General features: G+C 36.2%; 1 protein-coding gene across 1 annotated transcript in view; it reads left to right on the top strand.

Moving 5' to 3' along the window:
* Nucleotides 1-3,020: 3,020 nt before the first annotated feature.
* LOC115447665 (facilitated trehalose transporter Tret1) overlaps nucleotides 3,021-16,559 on the top strand; it is a 49,613-nt gene continuing 36,074 nt past the window's right edge. The window contains exon 1 of the mRNA XM_030174842.2: nucleotides 3,021-3,186. Within this exon, the coding sequence (XP_030030702.1) occupies nucleotides 3,157-3,186 (30 nt within the window). The 5' untranslated portion in view covers nucleotides 3,021-3,156. The remainder of the gene's footprint in view (nucleotides 3,187-16,559) is intronic.

The raw sequence follows: 16,559 nt of genomic DNA, 5'->3' as shown, positions 1-16,559 counted from the left end.
CTTAACAGCTCGATGTCAGTAGGAGGTGCCTCCAGCTAAACTATGCGTTAACAGTGTTTTAAGAAACTATTAGAAAAGAAACAACTCAATATTACTACAATATGTTTTCCTTACTTTGATTTTTTAAATTTTCCTTAATGTGTAAAGTGTTTAACTAAATTCGAAATGAAAATGCCATTAAAAAATTTCATTCGTTAATCTAAAGTACAAGTAATTTTAATTTGCAACGAAAGGATTTAATGAGGATTATTTTAGTTATTTTTAAATTAAACTAATTTTCGGATTCTATCGCGGTTTTAGTATTTTATTTTCTCCCGATGTTTCGAAGACTTTGCAGCCTTCGTGTTCACGGGGAGGTGTGAGGTGATGTTCACCCGTAAAGTCAAAGTTACAATATCTACCTACATTTTACAATTATACAACTTTTTTAAAGTTTTAGCTGTTGGTGGTCCGATCTACGCAGAATGAGCTCACAGTGTCTTGAAGTTAGTTATTTTTTCAAATATGCCTTAAATAGATTAAATTACTCGTATATCTTTGCATATTCCAGCCCATAACTCGGGCACCGTAAATATATAGAATGAATGCTCAAGGCCGTTTGCTCGGGAGAGGGCCTTAACCAAACATTACGCAAATATCCGTAAATTTATTCATTTCGATTCTTGAATGGACATATCGTAACTTGTGGTTCACAATATAAATATTTGTTTTGACTGCGATGGGCAATTCTTATCAATGGGTAGCTCCTTAGCAGTTAGCCACAAGAGGGCAAACAGTTCGCGGTAAAGAAACAATCGCGCACGTCTGCGTGACTATTGTCCATGAATGATTTCCTTTTTGTTGCGATCCATTTAAGATCGCACTGCATTACAAGGACGTTTGCGGCGATTTTTTTTAATAAAATCGGATCAAAAGACGGTTTGATCTAAATATTATCGAAAGCTTTTAGAGAGCTGCACAATATCAGGCTCTGGTTTTGTAAGTGGTGACGTTGTTCGTATCCATCTGGCTAACAGCCACCGTAATAATAATAATAATATCAGCCCTGTATTATATACTTGCCCACTGCTGAACACGGGCCTCCTATACTACTGAGAGGGATTAGGCCTTAGTCCACCACGCTGGCCTAGTGCGGTTTGGTACACCTTCGAAATTCCTATAGAGAACTTCTCAAATGGGCAGGTTTCCTCACGATGTTTTCCTTCAACGTTAAAGCGAACGATAAATTCACAAAGAATACACAGATTTTTTTTTTTTGTATATCCCGTATTGAACAGGCGGGTATAATTGTGTTGACTGTCGAAGGATAATCATCCATCGTCAGTACATACTCCAACTGGACTCTACTCACCAGTGTAATGAATTCATTATCATAAAAAAAAAACATTTGAAATAGTCTATAGTTACTATAGTCTAATATGCCTGTAATTAAGGATCTATTTTATTTAAACCACATGTGAAACCTATATCCAGTTATTTGTAATCTTATTCTAAGACATGTCAATCGTCGCGCACGACGGACCAAGATAATAGAGCATATCGGTAAATGTTAAACAACCCACTGTTCACATATTAACGATAATATTACGTTAGATATTTGTAATATGTTGTTTGAAAACTTTGTAACCGGACTATGCCGATAACCCGCACATTCTTTTAAAAACATATTGGTTTTATTGTTCCTATAATATCGATACTTATTCGCATGGTTGCATTAAACTTGCCGAATTATTGGTAAGTCCCCCAAATTACACTAACAGCCTTTGAGTTGGCCTTGAGTAGGTTGCCAAGCGAGAGGCCGTAGGTTCGAGTCCTGCAGGTAGATAATGTTCGTGACACGCGTGATTCATAATCCAAATACTCATGGCATAATTTTTGTTGCGTCAGCACTTTGTGTGATACTGTTGTGTCCCAACAAATATGTATACCTCCGCATTTTAATTTATATATTTTTCTTATGATACCTTGATATTCTAACTTAAAGAATGTAAATTACTGTATAATATAAAATTATAATTATAAAACAGGTGGAAGCAAGTTCGTACACATCAAAGAATTTTGCATATTACCTATGTTAATTTTTAAATTATTATAATTTTAATATACCTTCAACCATTATTATACTTTTTTGTACGGATAAAATATTTAAGTGGCAAAGGTCATTATTCACTATAGCACAGGTATATATATAAGGTATCTGTCTAGGCATATATAGGTATGTGGTTTTTTTCGTAGTTTCGAATATATAGGTTCATACAAATTTATGCTGTAGACATATGTACACGATATATTGATAATTCTTGAGTAGTAGTTTAGTGAGATACTGTGAAAGAAATAAAGCAATTTCATAGCCCGTACAAATACATGTAATTAATATAAAAGAGATAAACTGGGCGCACGTGCTTTAATTCTCAAAGAGAAGTATCCTTACGAATTGAAAAGACAGATTCAAAAAGTAACTCACGCCCTTGTTTCAATTTCGTTTCGTTTGCCTATTTTTGTGTTAAGCCATTAAAATCGTGTGTAACATTATGCATGTGAGAAAGTATTTGATCTCGTTGAAGTTCAATATTTTCGCAATGTTGTGTAATTAATTAATGTAACTAACAAGACTTAACGTATCTACATAGTTTTAGAAGACGTTTTTGTACTTTTTTTTTCTATATATTTAAAAAAAATATTACTCGAATCGTGTACCTTCGTTAGAATATTCATCCGTTTTCAGTCGTATCTATTGGCGCCGAAGGTATATGGTACATGAGAATATTTGATTATTATTTAAATAAAGTCGCTTATATAACTTACGATATGTTGGTAACTAATGATTTCTTATGTTTACGCAAAATAAAAATTTTAATAAAAATATTGTAAACATTGTAATTGATCCATGTCTAAGTTTTATATGAAACTGCTAGGCTAAAAGTTAAATTTGTGTAATCTGACTGGTCGATAGCGGCTCGGACGCTATCAACGCAAGATTCATCTCACATGACCGCCACTTAAGAGGGATATCCTGGGCCGCAATCAAAACAGGTGATCAGAATCCGATCGTAGTGCAGTAAGAGCCGGCGGTCAAGACGCGCCGCGCGCTGTCATTGTCAGCGAACTCTATGAACGGACATCAATCGTGTTTGTAATCTGTGTTTGCCGTTTATCATGCAGTTATCACAGGCTTTTCTTAAACAGGTATGTTTTTTTTTCTTGCCATTTTTTTCTTGTGTTTAATTTATTTCAATGTAATAATAGTTAATAAATTTTTTATTATAGGTAGGCATGCATAGCAAAATTATTAAATCGAATAATTTTATTGTCTTTTTACCAATCAGTTTTTATTGTATTACACTAATGTTCCGAATTCCCCTGCTTTATGAATGTAGTGTGTCTATTTTTTGACAAAGTTAATTTTCCGTCCTATGATGTGATAGACGAGCTAATCGCCACATAGGACGTAAATTCCGTATTCTGGATACTTAAATGTGTTTTTTGTAGTGGTAAAAAGTATTTTTTTCTGAAAGAAAACTCGAAACAACATAAAGTTAATATCCATGAATACGGTCTAAAAATCGTTCTAATGATAATTAGATTTTGTATAAATTTTACATAAAAGGAAGTCGCGAGAAATCGGGTTATGTGGACCCTTCGTCACTAGTTTTTTGGATATAGAATTTTTTACATATTCAGTTTTATTGCCAAGAGTACTTTCCGGCTTGTTATGACATTAAATAAACCCCAATTCCACGAAAGTCAGGATTACTGTATTTATTAAATAAATATACATAATGCCAACCCTGCGAATCGAAGCTAGATCTTACGGTTCACGGCCTAATCCGCTGCCACTGACCACTCAGACGTGTGAATGATATACTTATTTCTTGTGATAGGATAATGATCATATTCATAACAAAGGATAAGATAAACACAAGTAGATGCGTTATCATAAATTGGGAGAGAATACGTACAGATAGAATCGAAATTTTATCTTATTTGTCGTCTTCACAAAATGAATTATATTATTTTTCGGATAGATAGAATAGACAGTTATAACAATCATGTTGATGATTGTACACTTATGATGTATCACTGTGATTATCATAGTGTATACGTTGTTTTAGTCGAGATAGGATCCCTGTCGCAAATAGTATTTGACTACGTGGCGCGTTCATCCGCGTGAAAAATCTCTTCTGCTATAAGTCTTTATAAAGTCTCTGTAGCGTCATGTAAGTCAGTACGATATCAGCGCCACCTATTTAAAAAAAAAACAGATAAAAAAATTATATTGCTTCCGGGAGAAAATTGCCGATATAGAAAGTAGCCAATATGTTAATCCAGAGCGCGGTCTATCCGTGTGCCAAATTTCATCCAAATTCATTAAGCGATTAATGCGTTTAGTTGCGACAAATATTCAAACACTAGCTTTTGCCCGCGGCTCCGCCCGCGTTATAAAGTTTTTCAGGCTAAAGTTTTCCGTTATAAAAGTAGAAGTTTCCCGGGAGCCTATGTTCTTCCCAAACAAACTGTCTCCATACCAAATTTCATCTTAATACGTTGGGTAGTTTTTGAGTTTAACACGTTCAGACAGACAGATGCAGCGGGGACTTTGTTTTATAATATATTTTTTAGAACTTTTTAAGTGGAACAATCCCGTCATACATCATTGTTGCATAACTTTAACCGTTTACGCAGCGCAGGCAACGGAAGCTCTCAAAACTAATAATTTTCCCCGTTTTTGCAACATGTTTCATTACTGCTTCGCTCCTATTGGTCGTAGCGTGATGATATATAACCTATAGCACTCCAGGAACAAAGGGCTATCCAACAAAAAGATTTTTTCAGTTCAAACCGGTAGTTCCTGAGATTAGCCATTACTGCTCCGCTCCTATTGGTCATAGCGTGATGATATATAGCTTATAGCGGTCCACAAATAAAGAGCTATCCAACACAAAACGAATTTTTTAGTTGAAACCGATAGTTCCGTAGATTAGCCATTATTGCTCCGCTCCTATCGGTCATAGCGTGATGATATATGATTTTGAGCACTCCACAAACAAAGGACTACTCAACACAAAAAGAATTTTTCAGTTCGAATCGGTAGTTCCTGAGATTAGCCATTACTGCTCCACTCCTATTGAATATAGCGTGATGATATATAGCCTATAGCACTCCACGAACAAAGGCCTATCCAACGCAAAAAAAAAATCAGTTTGGACCGGTAGTTCCTGAGATTAGCCATTACTGCTCCGCTCCTATTGGGTATAGCGTGATGATATATAGCCTTTAGCACTCCACGAACAAAGAGCTATCCAACGCAAAAAGATTTTTTCAGTTTGAATTGGTAGTTCCTGAGATTAGCCATTACTGCTCCGCTCCTATTGGGTATAGCGTGATGATATATAGCCTATAGTACTCCACAAACAAAGGGCTATCCAACGCAAAAATATTTTTTCAGTTTGGACCGGTATTTCCTGAGATGAGCCATTACTGCTCCGCTTTTATTGGGTATAGCGTGATGATATATAGCCTATAGCACTCCACGAACAAAGGGCTATCCAACGCAAAAAAAAAAATCAGTTTGGACCGGTAGTTCCTGAGATTAGCCATTACTGCTCCGCTCCTATTGGGTATAGCGTGATGATATATAGCCTATAGCACTCCACGAACAAAGGGCTATCCAATACAAAAAGATTTTTTCGGTTTGGACCGGTAGTTCCTGAGATTAGCTATTACTGCTCCGCTCCTATTGAGTATAGCGTGATGATATATAGCCTATAGCACTCCACGAACAAAGAGCTATCCAACGCAAAAAGAATTTTTCAGTTTGAATCGGTAGTTCCTGAGATTAGCTATTACTGCTCCGCTCCTATTGGGTATAGCGTGATGATATATAGTCTATAGCACTCCACGAACAAAGGGCTATCCAACGCAAAAAGATTTTTTCAGTTTGGACCGGTATTTCCTGAGATGAGCCATTACTGCTCCGCTCCTATTGGGTATAGCGTGATGATATATAGCCTATAGCACTCCACGAACAAAGGGCTATCCAACACAAAAAGAATTTTTCGGTTTGGACCGGTAGTTCCTGAGATTAGCGCGTTCAAACAAACAAACAAACAAACAAACTCTTCAGCTTTATATAATAGTATATAGATTTGAATTTTTAATATTAGTCAGAGTAGGATTATATGAGCACCTATCTTGTTAAAATAGAGTAAAACATCTAGCCAACTGCTAGATGTTTTACTCTATTTTAACTAGATATTCAGATATAATTTGTTTATTTTTCTGGGCTGCTTCAATCCATGGGTGGGCCTCCTTCATAATTTCCTATTGTAGTTACAGTCTGACATCGAGTAAATATATTCTTGTTTGACAATATTTCTCATAGCACCGTCAGAATTTTAACGGTGCATTGAAACATTGAAATACACCTAAGATCATAATATATTTTGCAATAAGATTCTATTCACCAAGATATTAGAGAAATTTGGAATTGCTTTACCTGCCTACTGGCAGTGAACAGAAAGCTGGTCTTAAATTCGAAATCTAGGTAGGGCAATAAAAAAAATTAAAAGTGGTTTTGAATATCGTTGATTTCTATCCGATGTTGAAAGTGGAAATTTCAAATGTCGTAATGAACAAACGTGAACCTACCAGGGGCGGTAGCCTGTTTACGTCTTACTATAATCATTTACGCTACGAGAAAACAAAAATATATATAGGAATGATCTATCTTAGCATTAAGTCTGTCTGTTGGATATAATGTCATTCCTATACATTTTTGTGTTTTCTATTAACGTTAACAATTTTAAAATAACATCATGGCTACGTTCCCAAGAAAACCAAAAAAACTAAAATTAATATTTCAGTAATTCTTTGTTATCCTATCTAGATGTTTATTAAATAGATTATTTTAAAATTCATGCATGTAGTGTAATATAGAATAAAGTTGTAAAGTGTGATTGAATTACTTGATTAATGGCTATGATTTAGTTTTATATTTTTATCATTTACTGTAAAACCAGTTTTAGTCCGTTGCTCCCTCATTTTAAAAGATATCAAAATATTAAACATTCAGATATATAGAGAATAGAATTTCCAGTTCCATGGGAAATACAAAATGATCCTTATGACATTAAAAATTTCCACCGTCGACATGGCAATAGTTTAACCCTCAAGCAAACTACAAAAATAAGCCCAGCCTACCATAGGGGCATTACTTGCACCTCTATTTATACCTAAGGGGACACTGTTAAATTGTATGTTTTTAATGAGATGTTCTTCTATTATAGTAATTCAATATTATATTCAATTAAGTAAGATAATAGTGATAAAAAAAAATCATTTAAATGACCAACATTTCTGAAATTTTCGAATTCTTTGAATTTTTATTTCTCATGAATTAAACATAAAAAGATATTTTTTCTCTACTAACTTTTTTCTTCAGGATCTTTTAGTTAGATAAAAATAACATATTGTTATGTTCCTTAGTGGTTTAAGATATTTTGAGCTTCGAAATAGACGTTCGAAGCGCAAATTTGAAAACCTCTGTTCAGTAATCATTAAACAATTTACAAATACTCAATAAATCTAAAAATTTTCTCTACTAACTTTTTAGACAACAAAATTTTCTATAATAATTACTAATTCATATGTTTTTAAAATAATGTTTTGATGGATATTATCTCCTTCGAAAAGTGCTGTTTTTGAGACATACGGCGCGCGGATGCGTAAACGCTCTTAAATGACGTAACTCGTGAATTTGAATAATTGTGTAATTTTGTCTGTTTTGTTTTGCAGGATATGTGATCTTCTAACGTAGTTACACGCGAAAGTACTTAGCACTTGTTCTATACCTAGTTTTATGCAGTAATGTACTAAAACATACCTGAACAAAATCTTTTAATACTATTTATAAAAATGATTGCATGTTTGTTAGAAGTAAACGCAGAAACTGCTGAATGGATTTAGATGAAATTTGGCGCACGGGTTGTCGAAGTTCAGGTTTAATAAACAGGCTTTCATCCCGGTAATTTGGTATGGTAGAAAGGATTTTAATTCTTAATGCATTTTTTTAAATTGTGTTGCCATCGATATCGACGCTTGAAAGGCAATAATATCTAAGCGACAATCAGTAAATTTTTGAGTAGAATGATTTAAAGTTTCGATTTTAATATGTAAAATCATAAAAAAGTAACTTTTTATTTTATAAAGCTATAGTCTAATGATATTGAAATTGTCCTGGACCTAAAAAACCTATATCAAATGACGCAGAAAAATATGCCATTTCTTAATATTTATAGAATACATTTTCGGTATAATTGTCGCTTAAATATGATTGCCTTTCAAGCGTCGATATATATGCCGTCATGGTAATTAATTTAGAGACTTTTGTAGCGGGAAAAGTTTTCCACGTGGACGTAGATGCGAGCGACATCTAGTTAATTATAAGCTATATAGGTATACTTTCTGTTCTACTTGCACGCTGTACCAGGCGGGTTTAGTATCGGATTACCTGCTAACTCTACCGTAACGCGATTTCTGAATTAACTTGTACGGTAGTTTGACCGAAATAAAGCCCGGTTCCTAAAAGGCCCACTATCCGTGTTTTTGGTATTATTTTGAATTGTAGTGCAAAACAAGACTATGGTTTTTTGTTATTTCATTTATAACTAAATTTTATAATATGTTGTATAATGTTGTAATATAATAACCGTTTTTTTTATTTTTAACACGATATAAATTTTATAGAGATTTTACAATTAAGTGGGTCTAATGGATTCCATTACTTTTAAAAGTATTAACTATGTTGACTAATAAATATATCTAACGAACACAGTAATATACTGGATTGGTAGTGTTTCTCCAGTAAGGCGTACGTCTTTAGCCACGTGAGTGGTGAGTCAGGAGTCTCATCTGCTGCGGACTTCTGCACTGTTTCTATGCGGCCATGGCAAATGCGGAAATTCTTCTCTTTTCTTTTGTTTTTTATGTGATTGAGCCCATTTTTTTAAATCATACCCTTGACATTATATTGTCTCGTATGACGTAACACGATACTGTTAATACTGTATGGGTGGTAGGTCTCTCATATGTGAAAATCGGTCTGGGTAGGTACCTCCGTAATGTCTACTTCTGCGGCTGAGCAACAGTGTGGAGTCACTGTTGTGTTCCGGTTTGAAGGAAATTGTAGCCAGTGTAACTACTGGATATAATAAGACTTACCATCTCATGTCTCAGGATGGCGAGCGTAGTGAAATACCAAACATTACTTTGTAATTCAAGGTTTTGGATGGTGTTTCTACTGTCTATAGGTGGTCGTATCGCTTCCCTTTAGGCGAACGGCAAGCTCGTCTCGTCAATTAAAAGCAATAAAAAACACTATTAAAATTAATAAATAGACAAGATTTGCTTTTGTTACTCGACATTATCAAAATCACCGATAAATAAACGGTGGCAACTGGCAGCCATAAAAGAAGAAATAGACACAGAAACGTCATAAAATATTTAAACAAGAAGTAAAGTTAATACTAACGTATCCCTGTATTTTCGAAATAGGCGTAGGTAGTACTTATGTTGCGAGGGCTATACTGTAAAAAATATATGATATTTTACGATAATTATATTATAGTGGAACCAAAACTATTAAATTAACAATAACAAATTAATAATTATAATTTATATTCGGCTTAAACAATTTCCGCAGTTCATGGGAAAAATATTCAACAATGGTTTTTAATGTACCAAGATTTCTTATATTTTTTGGATCTAGTAATAATGATATTATGTTGTATTGTACAAAGTTTTTATAATATACATAATATATTTAATATTTTTAATATTATTTAGTACATAGTTTGGCTACGCCTGTGTCTTCAAACGATGTAAGGAGTGCCCATACGTTTAGTAAAACCAATTTTTTACTAATGTTGTGATAATATGTAAATGTTATCCAGGGCATATAAAGTGTTTTTTGTTATATCTAAAAAAATATTTTTTTAACGATTAAAAGGAATATTGCGGCTAAGAATGAATTTTCTGTCTATATACAATGAATACAAGTCGTACATAGCTATGTCAAAAATAACTAACAAAATACATACTTTATTTCATGTTCATTGAAGTAGCTCTCAAAGGGCTACCGGGAACCGTTTATCAATTGAAAGTTTCGTGGTATATAGGTAGCTGTTCCTAAGTGATAGGTGTCATCGGTAGTCTTTTATACTATAAAATTTGCTCTCGTTTATAATTATTAATAATTTGAAATTGTTTTCGTTCTCAGACATTTGGCAATAACACCTTGTGATGCTATGTCACGTCTAAAGTAAAATATTGTGACCATATTTATATAACGAGTTGCATAACTGGCACTTTGGCGTGCATTAGGAAATATTTTTGGTTGGCTAACAGTGTAGTTTACATATACGGATTTTGCGCGAGTTTGAAGGATTCGCTACTCATCTAGTCTAAACGGTATTTCTTTTAAAGAAGCCCAGATTTTCTTTATTAAACGTTATGTTGCAAATAGACAACTTAATAAGGAACACTGTGGTAGCTTATAATTTTAAAAACGTTTAAAATTTTATTTATTAAAGAAATTATTTGTAAATTTACACTTATGCCTGCCCGTAACTTGTGCGCCGTTACTATATGGATTAAATTATTGAGGTCGTTTACTTCGATCTTAATGAGTATGAGAGTGTCTTTTACCTTTCATCATCCGAAGCCTGGTCATCCGTCTAGTCACATCTCATATAGAGATGAAAAATAACCACAAAAACATATAGTCTTTGTCTTGTTTTTATTTTTAAATATGCGATCAAATATTTTAAGAAATTATTTCCATTCAAAACAAAATAGTTTTAAACATTCCTTGAGTATTTTAAGCATATAACTATAATACCATTGGCAGCATATTTAGCATACGCATTAAGATTACTTGCATATAATTAAATGGTCTTGCAAATAAATATTACAAAGATACTTTTTTTTTCGATATGTATTCTCTAACGTAATTTTTTTCGTTTATATTATTCCCTAGTATTTACAGGCAAGAAATAAAAATATTACGTATAAACGGGTACTTCGACGCATGTCACGTGTTGGCCAGATTATCATTACGTAAATTATTATCAGTACAATAGACATATAAATGTAGTGTAAATCATTTTTGACACGATGTGATCTGTTCCCGATAAATATCTTATCTGACACTTTTCGTGATATACAAATCGTTTTTTCGAGATTTTTTTGACAAATTGCAATTCCACACATGGATGGCATTTCTCAGTATACGATATCTCTCAATCTGGCTTAGTGTTCTTTTGTATTTTACATGTTTGATATTGTGCCTCGATGTAACAATGGGCAGCTGCCATTGTTTACTTGTAGACTTTGTTAGTGTATATTATATTATATGCACACCTAGTAAACTTGGCCAAACTTGCGTCTCAAGAAAAGACAGTCTAGTCTGACTTATACTATACTATACTATAATATTAATTTCATCAAAAATCCTTATTCGATTGCACTGTCAGTTACTACCAACTGGGCTGATTTGCCTGGCTTGGATAAGAATCAAAAACACCCACTATGTAATCTTATCTTATTTTACTAATATTAAAAACGTGAAATTGTGTGCAATTTTTTTGTTATTTGTATGTTTTATTGAAACAAACGCAGAAACTATTACTCAAATTTGGATGAAATTTCGCATTCAGATAGAGCATGTCCTGAATTAAGGTAGACTACTTTTTTACCACTTTTACTTTTTTGAAATAATGGTAGTTTTCAATAATTGGTACTGGTATCTCCAAAGTGTTGTAGGGACATTTTGTAACGGCAAGGGGTTTCCACGCGGGCGAAGTCGCGGGTAATACATTATATAGTATACGTTATATTGCGTCCATATATATAAAGCGTTCGCATATAATTGTGATTTTAGTACAGTCGTAGTATATAGACTATGTTTTCTATAACTGTTGAATCTAAGTGTAAGTTTTTGTGTACCGCATCGTACGTGCGAGCCAGGACGTCTATTATGGGATAATACAGTGATTTTGAAATTAGAGTTCTATTATCGTATTATAAACAATTTGCTTATTAAAACTGTTCACGGTCAAATGCTTTGTTATTTTGAAATTGGTAATGTACTCCTTATATTTGGAGTTGGATAGTCGGGTGCTTTGTAAATATCATTTTTTTTTCCAGTACACTCCAAAAAGGTTACTTATACAAAAACATGTACTTACGTAGGTAAAAAAAAACATATTTTTTTAGGCTGGTTCATTAACCTTTTATAACTCATCATTAAAGCTTCAAACGATTTAAAGTGTCAAATATCACACTGTATGTGAAGGGCTTGCGCGCACGACATTTTTTAAAGAAGCCGAAAAAAGACTTCTTGATACGTGCCTTTTTAGGCCTCTTCAATGCGCAGTTTTGTATGTAGAGTAACGCGGTTGATGACTAAATTAGGTTGACTGGGTGTTTTGATTGCGTTTGAAGGACGTCGTCGGCGCCCTTGAAGCCGTCTTGCACCTAGGCAGGCTTTTTTAATTTATTAATTCCGTTGCGACATGGTGACTGCCCTACACTGATGGGAGGTGCTATGCCGTCCATATTATAGAGTATCGGGTGGCAGTAGAGTTTCAAGAAGCCGCTTGCTGTTTTGCTGCGTAACACTGCTGACTGATTTCTTTTATCGCATAAGTAACGTTTGGATTATCAAGAAAACTAGTAAAAATAGTTTTTGCAAGCAATTTTTATCGTGTATAAAATTTGCAGAAGCACCGTTCTGCAAATTTTAAAGCATGCCCTGCGTGGCGGAAATAAAGCTGATATATACGATAGAAATAAAGCCAATAGCGTGAAAATTCTTGCGCCAATAAATTTGCTAATCTACACTTTGTCATACGATTTGACATGAACAATATTTGGTGATATGGGGCCAGCTAAGCTAAGAGCTAAGAGCTGAACATAGTTTCACCTTTATTGTACACTTACTAGGAAACATTTGTCAACATGGGGATTGTTCGAGAAAACTGGTTTAAACGAATATAATGACGGTGACGACCGATAAATGTATGTCGCACATACATTGGTATAATTATACCAATTTACGTTCAATTTTACTAAAGACACGCGTGTTTGTAGTGTTGCGTGATATGTTTTTATTACTCGGCACGGCGAAGTGACCCCCTGCACCTGAAATGGAGTGAGATTCAAAATAATGTCGACTGACGAGAGATGATTATCCCTTGATATTCCACATAATTATTCCGGCCTATTGGAAGCAGATATACACAGGCTGATTCCGGAAGGCGATACCTTTACGTGGGCCAATATGGCGGACTTCAACATCGTATGTACGTTGGTCGCTATTCTGGTAGATATAAAATACTAGCTTTTGCCCGCGGCTCCGTCCGCGTTATAAAGTTTTTCAGGCTAAAGTTTTCCGTTATAAAAGTAGTAGTTTCCCGAGAGCCTATGTTGTTCCCAGAGTCTAACACTGTCTCCATACCAAATTTCATCTTAATACGTTGGGTAGTTTTTGAGTTTAACACGTTCAGCCAGACAGATGCAGCGGGGGGCTTTGTTTTATAATATATTTTTTAGAACTTTTTAAGAGGAACAATCCCGTCATACATCATTGTTGCATAACTTTAACCGTTTACGCAGCGCAGGCAACGGAAGCTCTCAAAACTAATAATATTCCCCGTTTTTGCAACATGTTTAATTACTGCTCCGCTCCTTTTGGTCATAGCGTGATGATATATAACTTTGAGCACTCCACAAACAAAGGACTATTCCACACAAAAAGAAATTTTCAGTTCGAATCGGTAGTTCCTGAGATTAGCCATTACTGCTCCGCTCCTATTGGGTATAGCGTGATGATATATAGCCTAAAGCGCTCCACGAACAAAGGGCTATCCAACGCAAAAAGAATTTTTCAGTTTGGACCGGTAGTTCCTGAGATTAGCCATTACTGATCCGCTCCTATTGGGTATAGCGTAATGATATATAGCCTATAGCACTCCACGAACAAAGGGCTATCCAATGCAAAAAGAATTTTTCGGATTGGACCGATAGTTCCTAAGATTAGCGAGTTCAAACAAACAAACAAACAAACTTTTCAGCTTTATATAATAGTATAGAAGTATAGATACCACCTGGGAGTATATCCTCGTCGACGATATGAAATTATGATAGTAATTAATTATATAATGCAAGAAGTAACCAATCTTTAAAATTCAGTTCATTATCATATACTAGGTATTATATTTTTGTGGTGGTAAAACACACCTTTATCGCCGAAGAGTAAGGCGTAACTAGCGTGGTCCCACCCCGCCTAGGTTAAATCCGTTAGAAGGTACTACGCACTTCCGCCCTGTGGAATGGGGGCGTTTGGAGAATTCCACCACGGTATCCCCTACCTGTCGTAAGAGGCGACTAATAGGGGCCACGAAGGGGGTCGTCGGCGGGCAGCAGGGGGCTGTCCGTCCTAGTGCATTTTTGTGCATTTTTGCACATCTTTCGGTTGACCCCTGGGATGGACGGCAGTGTGCTGTTGGCCTCACACTGCCGTAGACGCCGAAGGCGTCCTTCGGTGCGCGGGGGCCTCTGAGCCCAATAGAAGACGGGGCGCAAGACGGCATCGCGCAGGGGCGGCTGCGGTCGCAGACTAGACACTTCAACGTCAGAGGAAGCCCGCAGCCGTCCCTAATGCGCCGAAGAGGGCCACCGCGGAGTTTTAGCTGGTAGGCCGTGCATAGGTTAAGTTGTATATAGGGTTAGGGACTCGGCCCGGCGGTCGCCCGAAGGTCGTCATCAAATCCGGGCGGCTCAACGCCGGGCCGTAAGGCACGGTTACCCCAGCATAACCGCTCAGTCGCCCCCCACGAAGGCTGGGCGGTAGTAATAAGGTACTTTCTCCGCGAAAACAAAAAAAAAAGGTACTACGCAGTACGCACTCAGGTTGTTACACTGCTAATAGCGTAAGTGACAATTTGCACATTTCCAGTTGAAGGGTAAATAGCCATTAATTTCAGTTATTACTCTGTCTTTATTTTGAATATAAGTCTGGATTTTTGTTTTATAAGTCGAAGTAACCAGTTTTACAGGTTTAAAAACGCCTTTATATCCACTTGTTTTGATATCAAAGGCAAAATATCACATAATGAAGTTGTCAAAATATTAGTTTTGTGCTGACAAAAGCCAAAATATTATACTCAAAAAAAACGGGAAAAACAAACATAATAATAAGACAATTGGTACATAATTTGTGTCGTGTTTGAGTTGTAAATCTAATTATGCGTCATGGCCGGCTGAAACAGGTTTACACATCACATGTTTTGACAAGTGATATTTATTAAACCAACATAGTATGTTAAAATTACCCCAATGGCGTAGTTGTATTGCGTGCGCATTAAGACGTCGCCCTGAGGTCCCAGATTAGAATCCTTTTTTTTTTTTTTTTGTTTTCTCAGAGAAAGTGCCTTATGACTACCTCCCAGACTTCGGGGGGGGGGGGGGGACTGAGCGGTTATGTTGGGGTCACCGTGCCTTACGGCCCGGCGTTGAGCCACCCGGATTTGATCTTGACCTTCGGGTGACCGCCGGGCCGAGTCCCTAACCTATATACACGCACGGCATACCAACTAAAACTCCGCGGTGGCCGTCTTCGGCGCATTAGGGACGACTGTGGGCTTCCTCTGACTGAAATGTTTAAGTTTTCGTCCGCAGTCGTCCCTGCGCGGTGCCGCCTGTTGCGGCTCGTCTCCTATGGGGGGGCTCAGAAGCACCCGCGTAACCAAAGGACGCTCTCGGCGTCAACGGCAGCATGAGGCCTACCTTCCACGCTGCCGTCCATCTCGGGGGTCACCACAATGTGCGAGATTTGCACAACGTACACTAAGGGCGGACGGCCCCTAGCCGCCCGCCCCAGATTAGAATCCTGGGTCAAGCAAAGTAATACTAGCTTTTTCCGTTCAGTATGAGCGCGGACTCTGGAATTTGGTCTTGATATGGCGATTGGCTTGCCCCCTGCCACATCTTGGGACAGAAAACGTGGCGAAAAGTTCCTAGCCCCCTCAGAATATCCCAAAAAAAGCGGCTCTCAAGTCGATATCTTTTAATTTTTATGTTTGTGATTGATCGAGAGTCCAATGCGTCATACGTCGTCACGTGTTAGACTTTCAACCGATATCAATAAAACGACACGGAGTTGTGTCGTGTATTTTGGAACATTCTGAACACATTGCTTGCATCCGTCCTTACCCCTTCGGGGATAAAAGCCTGATGAGTGTTTGTTTTATTTATTTAGTATCTTAAACGTGTTTTGTAACTCGAAACAGGAAACTTTGATTGAGAAAATATTTATCCCGGAAAAACTGTTTCACGTGGGAGCTGCGGGCAAAAGTGTTTAGTTGTTAAAAAGTGTGGTTAATAGGCGTCTATCACGTAAGAGATACTCTTATATTATGAAGGCAAAGATGGCCATCTCCTATCGAGGTTTGAACTCTAGTGATGGTATAGGGATCGCATTTTTCCGCAATGTGCGGGAA

This window comes from Manduca sexta, chromosome 24 (assembly GCF_014839805.1).
Source record: "Manduca sexta isolate Smith_Timp_Sample1 chromosome 24, JHU_Msex_v1.0, whole genome shotgun sequence".
Taxonomy (NCBI): Eukaryota; Metazoa; Arthropoda; class Insecta; order Lepidoptera; family Sphingidae; genus Manduca; species Manduca sexta.
Note: the sequence above shows the minus strand (reverse complement) of the source record. Positions and strands in the feature narration are given on the sequence as shown.